Here is a 7,771-nt window from a genome sequence, read left to right as displayed (position 1 = left end):
TATCCTGTGCTATCACAGTAAATCCCATCATCTATCAGAATATCATCTTGGAGTTTTGGCAGACAACTAAAATGGAAAATGTCAATGGAGAAATAACAATTGAGGCCGCAGTCAAAGGTTGCAAGATCAAGATTACAGAGTAGTATATCAGAGATACTTTGCTGATCAACGATGAATCCAATTTCCCTACTAAAATTGGAATTGATGATGTACAACGGATTCTTTAGAGGATGGGATATGAGCATGTCTACCCTCCCTCAGTGAAGAAGCTCTTGCCTCCTTACTCGCGATTTCTAGCACACGTGTTCGTGAGCAGCATTTCTGGCAGGAGACTAGGAGCTGATGAGATCTCCTCGGGAACACAGGGGCAATTGTCTCATTGGATGCTAGCATAATGTTTAATTTCTAAAAGTTCATTCTCGATGAATTCCTGGTAAACATAAACGCCATGACCCGGGGGACCAAAGATGTATTTCTACTTTATCCAAGGTTTATTCAAGTGTTCGTCGACTATTAGTTTCCAGAAATGATCAAGGATGGTGACAAGTTCGATATAAAATCCTTGGGCCCTCACACAGTTGGTCTCATCATGCAAAATAGAAAGGTAAAGGTTGTCTTTCAGGGTTTACATCCCCAAGTGAAGTTTGGGGATTTTGCTGAGATTAACGAGTCATCTGAGTCCCATGGAATGTCCGAAAAGACTTTGTTCGAGCCAACTTCTTCTGAAAGAGTTATTTCTGAAGATGTCATCACAGTGTCAGATCAAGATGACGATGAAGCTCAAGCCACAGTTGCTCATGTTGCCGAGGAACACGAGCTCCAACCTGTTCACGTTCAGAGTGATTATAATGAGGGATCGGGGAACGACAAAGAAGTATTCGAGGATGTCGACCTCACGGGATTCGATAATGATGATATTCCACTGAACTTCGGCAGTAATGATGAATTTATGACTGGAGAAGATCTTGACAACTTGCTTGAAGATGATGATGAAGTTGCTCATACGACAACAGAAACAAGGGAAAAAGAAGACGTTCTCTTAGCTGCACCTCCTGTTTCTAATCCATCGGCGGAAATAGCAAATCCTATGGTGACGGTGTCAGGAATTCCTCCCCTTGATGACGTTTTACCTACATCTACGCCAATGGAAAGTGATCACCACACCACACAAGACTCTCCTCCACCAACCAAAATACACATAATTGTTCTGAGATTAGCAACTCAAAGTGCCTCAACTTCTCCAACAACAACCCTAGCTATAGTTTCAGCTGAACCAATCACTGAACGTCCTAGTACCTTCTTTGAAACTGGTGACTCATCTTGTCCAATGGACTTCTCGCCTCCTAGGCCAGAGCACGATGCCTCTTCTGTTAAATTGGCCACGCTCTTGGCCAGAGAATAACTTTTAACACCTCCCTTACATGGCAACGAAATTTCAATTGGGGGTGGTAGCATAGAGAGTCCTTCACTCTCTGAACTTCAGAAGCAGGTCGATGCTGTGAGTCAGAAAAATGTTGAGTTGGATCAGAGGAATATTGAGCTTTACATTAAGGTCGCAGACCTTCAAGCTGAAAACACACAACTTAGTATTCAAATGGCAGAACTTACTGAACAAAATGCTGCGAAGACCAAACAGATTACAGATCTTCATACTCATTTCGTCCTTCTGACCGGCAATTACTATGACTTGAAGAAAAACTTGGAAGATAAATTTGGAGATGAATTCAAGTCATCAGTTTAAGAGTTACAAATTTATCTGCCTATTCAAGATGCTCCCATTTCCCCTACAACTATCAGAACCACCACCATCGTAAACCGCTTCGAAAAGGAACCGGAGTAAGCTCCTCGTGGAAGGGCTTTAAAACGCAAGAAGTCGGCCCAGGAAACTGAAAAGGGTTAACTTCTATTCAAATGGAGCGTAGATCATAAGGCACCCTGGGATCAACAACAGGCTACTATTATTGATCACGGGGATTCCATGACCCAATGAATATGTTCATGGTGAGGAGAAAGAGCGGCAACACTGAACTATACAAAGACGCTCATGACTTTAAATCGTTTACCAAGATTGATATTATTGAGCTGTCTAAGGCTCCTTTCTCCAATCCTACAAATAATCCCAGGGCGAGCCAGTTTAAATCATTTTTGGAGGATCAAGTTGCTAAAGGTTTTCCTTCGATGAAGATTGCTCAGTCAATTGTCAAGGTCCACTCCAAAGTTTTTGATCCCACGACAAAGCAGTTACTTAGACAAGTGATGTGGCTTGCTACCGCAAAAGTGAAACAAGTTCCCGTTCTTCAAAACTGTCCTGATGGTTCTCTTGCATCCATGTTATATTGGGTGTATCATGAAACCACAGATGTTGCGGTCATCAAGCTCAAGGAAGATTGCATCGGTCTTTATGAGAAGAGGGACTTGCTTCAATTTCGCAAATGGGACATACACTATCTTGCCACTCAACAGATTAAGGTGGCTGAGACTATCTTTGAACTTGCTGCGACAGAATACACGACAATGGTGGCAGAAATTATTTAGAAGAAGATGTGGAATGGAGCAATGGGAAAATCTTACATACTGGTGGTTGATAAGAACCGTGTCCAAGCTCGAACCAAACCAAGGGGGATATTGAAGGATCCAGTAAATGGTTTAGTCTAGGCTTCCAGTGTTTTTGGTTTAGAATAAGTCTGTAATTGTGTTTAAGGGTTGTTTGTTAGTCTGTTGGACATTTTGTGTGTTTACGGTCGTAAACTCGTTTACAACCGTAAACCATGTTTACGGTCGCAAACCCAGTTTATGGTCTGGTCTTGTATATATAAAGGAGGTGTTTTGTCTTTAGGGGTTGTTGATGCCATTATGTTCACCCAGAGTCCATCAAGTTGTACTTGACGATTTATTGAAATGTAATCGTGTGCAAGCTTGATTTCTTTTCATCTTATTCTTATTCTTCTTGTGTGATTGATTGTTGCTTAACTACTGGTAAAGATCCATACTTGGACATACCTACGGAATTGAGCCAGATTCATGAGACCTTCCACATGTCTCAGCTGAGGAAGTGTATAGCCGACGAGTTAGTAGTGGTACCACTGGAGGATATTCAGGTGGATGCGAGCCTAAATTATGTGGAGAGACCGATCACGATCTTGGACCGGAAGGTCAAGGTTATGAGAAACAAGAAGGTGCCTCTGGTTCAGGTCCAGTTGCAACATCTGAGAGGGTCCGATCTGACTTGGGAGGCGGAGTCAGAGATGCGGGAGCAGCATCCGGAGTTGTTTGCGGCATGAGACTTCGATGGTGAAATATGGTTCTAGTGGAGGAGAATTGTAACATCCCAAATTCAGGTGTGTCTCTTAAACCCTTTTCCTTTTCCCAAGCTGTTAAGTTAAGCCCCTAAAATGAAATGTTAGGCAAGTGAGTACACTGGGCGTACTGAAGAGTACGCGGTGCATACTCGCGCGCTTAATTTGGACACGGACTTTCCCAGGTACGCTGGGCATACCTAGGGTTACGTTGGGCATTGCGAGCCCAGATGTAAACCCTAATATGTGGCTTGTGCACTATAAAAGGCATGTTAATACCTTATCCTCAGCCACCATTTTAGAGAGTGAAACCCTAATAGAGAGTCCTCCTTCGTTTCTAGCTAGTGTGTTGAGTTCTAAGCTTCAAAGTGCCATTTCAAGGTGGGGACTGAGGAGAGGAAGCCATTTTGTAAGCTAGGAGTTTGTGGACAAGAGTAGATCCGAGCTTTTTAGAGGTTGGAGCTTCTTTCTCAGGTAAAAAGCTCAAAACTTTCCTTGTCATTTGTGTTGTGTGCTTCTTGAACCAATTTCTAGGGTTTTTGGTCCCAACATGGAGACTTTATGAGCAAATGGTCTTCATTTGCCTAGATCTATAATATTTCAGGACTATAAGAGTTGCATGTTCGTAAAAATGCAATCTTGGACATCAATATTGAGCCATGCATGAGATCTAGACCTTTTGAGGAAGATGGAAAGGTGTTAGAGAGTGTAGGCACCATTAAACCATGCAATGGCTTAATGGTTCCGAAATTATGGGATAAGAGTCTTAGGGAAAGTCAGATCTGAAAGTTAAGTGAGTGGCTTAACCGTTTAAGACGAAAATCAAAGGAAAGGCTGAAATTGAGACTTACACTGTGCATAACTCTCAGTACGCGCATCATAAGGGGTTGAGACCATGTTTGTGGTTTGCCGGCGTATGCCCCGCGTAAAGAGAAGGTACGTGCTCCGTACTGCCTGCTATTGACTTCCGTTGACTTTTAGGGTTGTGGTCAACGTTTGGACTTTTGGGTCAGGGAGGGGTAAAATGGTCTTTTACCCTTCTGTGTAATTTTAGGAGTGGATTTAATCTAGCCTTTGAGAGCCATTATTTATTTGAGAGTGATGTTTATGTGTTTAGGCGGGGGCTAGACCAATGTTTTTGTGTGCGAGATTATCCGAGATACCCGAGATGAGTATTCTCACTATACATTACCTAGAGCGGTATTATGTGTAGACCGAAGGGACTAGTATGCTATGTGTATGGAGGGTCCAGTTGAGACACATCGACCGGAGGGTTGTACTGTAGCCTCGAGTGGTGTATGTGTTGTATGTGGTATTTTGGGGAACTCACTAAGCCTTTGTGCTTATAGTGTTTGTGTGATGTGTTTCATGTACTAGTGAGGATCGCGGGAAGGCGCCAGCATGACCAGTACACACTATCGGAGTTTCATTGATTTGATCTTGGGATGTGATTTTATGGATTTGTTATGTGGTATATTGAGAATTGCGAATTTTTATGAATGAAATTGCATTATTAAAAAGTGAAAAATTGTTTTGAAATTGACGTTGTTACACGGAAGTTTCGTGGTTTTCAGGTATAGCTGGGTACATCGGGTGTACACAAAGTGTACGTACTAGTGAAGAAGGTAATACGATGGGCGTACCTTGGAGTACATTGGGGTACTAACTAGGATGGTCGCGAATGTTCCTCGGAGTACGCTGGGCATACCATATGTACACTTGGCAAACTCTAGTCATATCAGAACCCTATTTTAGGTTCTTGGACCCTACTTAAGTTCCTTATCTCATAACCTAACGCTAATATATTCAGCCTTCACCCCTCTAAACCCTGGAAATCATCATATATCATCCATGGTGGCATTTTGAGCTTATGGAGTCCATTTTTGGCGTGTTTGATCCATATTCGAGAAGATGGAGTTTGATTCAAAGATGGAAATCAAGGAGGAGCTTAGGGATCTGGCTTTTAGGACTCATTCTCAGCTTGATGAAGCTATAAAGCTTTGAACTTGATCATTCATCTCTTAGATCTACCATTTTTGGGTTTTGGTTCCTTTTTGGTCCCAAGGATGAAGCTTTATGGTTCAAATTTAATTCTTAGACTTGGGGTTGCCACCCTTGATGCTATTTGAGTCCCTAAGACAGAAGGTTGCCATCTTGAAGGTCATAATCGGTTCATTCAGGAGTTAGGGTCACTTTTATGGAACTAGAAGGTTGTTTTTCGAGTTTGGGTTTCTTTGGCGCATGCAAAGTCACCAAGTCAGTGACTTTATGGGTTTAGACGTTAAGTATAACTCAGATCTATGATTTGGAATGGGGGGATCAAGTATTAAGCACTTAGTGGATTTTCGGCTAGAGTTGTTTATACGTTCGGTGTACTATGTAGTACATTGTGCGTACAGTCCATTTGTACAGTACACTAACCGTACATAAGAGGTACGTTGGGTGTACTCTCTTAGGAGGACTTAGGCCTTAGTGAACTTTAGACCTTTGGGCCCTAATGGTTTTGGGCTTTGATTTGCAGTTTGTTTGGTCTAAATGTAACTTGGGCCAATATTGGTCTAGTTGGGCCTATTGGGCCTTGTGGCCCAATATAGAATTGGATTTCACATTTGTGGGCCTCGGTTTGGGTGAATTCTAGGATTAGATTATTGTGGGCCTTCGTGGGGCAATTGGGGAAAAATTATTGACTAAGGAGAATATTGCTCTTTAGTATAAGGGCCATTTGAAAGGTTCGGGACCAATTTGGAAAATTAGGCCATTGATGGTTTAATGGAAATTATAATGTTGCGCTTTTGTATTGGGATTAGGCCTTCGGTTAGGATCATACTTTTCCAAGTGTAAATAGTCATTTTACCGCATCCATGGATTAAGGATTATGGCATGTGACCCAATTGCTAATAGGGTATATTGATCGGTAGCGATAACTCGGGAAACTGTCGAGGCAACATCTAAAGAATTCATGCGGTAATCGTCTGCAGTGCGAGGTGAGACTTCTCACCATACTAATGGGTCTAAGCCACCAACGTCGGCCCAATTATCTAGTTGTGATGATTGTGGCGAATGTGCTATTGATACATTATGTATTTAGGTGGTAGAGATAGCTTTTATAGCTTATATGATATTTGTTATGTGGGTTGTGTGTGGGGTATGCTCTGGGGGACTCACTAAGCTTTGTGCTTACGGTTTTCAGTTTTGGTTTAATGTATCATCTATTTGGAAAAGAAAGCTCAGATTGATCGCAGTGCACACACCTATGATTTCCGCAATGAATGATTTTGGGGGGTGAACTCTGATAAATGTTTTACTTTACGATGATTTGAAATGATTGAAATAAATGGTATCAATGTTTTAGTTATATAAAAAATGAAAGTTTTATCCTTGATTTTTGGGTCATTACAACCGTCTTTAAACCTTTTGATGCTTTGGTTTAGCCAAATTTCGGTTCTCCCACTTGGGTTTGCTTCCCTAAGTATCCTTTATTTTTGGGTTAGACATACCTATTTTTTGGCGTTGTTTCCAAATTCTTTGAGATCACTCAAATCTCCTATATTTAAAGTTACCCTAGTAATCTAGAGGCTCCTCTTCTGGATTGATCGATTGAATCATTCCATGGATCTTGAAATTAGCTTGTCCGAGCTAGCCTATATCTATGATCTTTCAACCTTTGGGAATTCTCATTTCCTACTCAAATTCAAACCTAATAAATCACATGTTATTTTAAAATCAAAAGAAAATGATAGTTCCAGAAAAGAAAAAACATTCTTTGTGAGGCGTAATTCTATGTCTAATGGAGATCTCCTGCCAAAAACTTAGGATAAAAAGGGTAGGACTTTATATTACTATATTAAGGATCTTGAAATGCACGCTTCCTTATTTTTTTTGTTTGATGCAGATTTCAACTTTGAGGACATTGCTCCAGCTGCTGAAGATATTGAGGATAAGGTCGAAAGTTTTCTTGCTTTGCCCGATGCTGAATGATCATGCAGGCTTGAATAACCCAGATTCCAAGAGAATTCTCCTGCTACTATCCCGATGTCAAAAGGTAAAGATCCTTTGTCTGTTTATTTTATTTTATTTGAAGGATCCTGAACTTATTGAGTTCCTATGTTACATACCAGATCTAAGGCCACATGATTCAGTGCTCGGTTCACCGTTGTTGATATCAAGTCCAACGGCCAACTAGTGTTCAAGAGGGAAAATACCTAACCTTCTCTAAATCTAAAAAGGGCTTCAATAGATCTGACGATCAAGACTCGAAGATCCAAGAAAAGGAAGTTGGTTGGGGTCCTGGATCTTAGCCTAGAGAAAATTGGAGTAGAGGAGGCACTAATGATTCTAATCTCTTACTCGCGGTCTCTAAGTACATTTGTAGCTGTTTTTGGCTTGACTTCAATTTACTTACAATAATCTTTTACAAGTAGTTGATACTATTTCTCAATCGACTAAAGATATAAAGGTCAGTACTGGATAGATAG

At 41.1% G+C, this 7,771-nt stretch overlaps 1 protein-coding gene across 1 annotated transcript; it reads left to right on the top strand.

The window, feature by feature from the left end:
• Positions 1-526: 526 nt before the first annotated feature.
• Positions 527-1,741, top strand: LOC111900354 (uncharacterized). The gene is made up of 2 exons (XM_023896226.1): positions 527-1,310; positions 1,458-1,741. Exons 1-2 carry the CDS (start codon positions 527-529, stop codon positions 1,739-1,741), a joined length of 1,068 nt encoding a protein of 355 aa, XP_023751994.1.
• The last annotated feature ends 6,030 nt before the right edge of the window (positions 1,742-7,771 follow it).

Source organism: Lactuca sativa, chromosome 3 (assembly GCF_002870075.4).
Source record: "Lactuca sativa cultivar Salinas chromosome 3, Lsat_Salinas_v11, whole genome shotgun sequence".
Classification (NCBI taxonomy): domain Eukaryota; kingdom Viridiplantae; phylum Streptophyta; class Magnoliopsida; order Asterales; family Asteraceae; genus Lactuca; species Lactuca sativa.
This window is presented reverse-complemented; position numbering and strand designations above follow the sequence as displayed.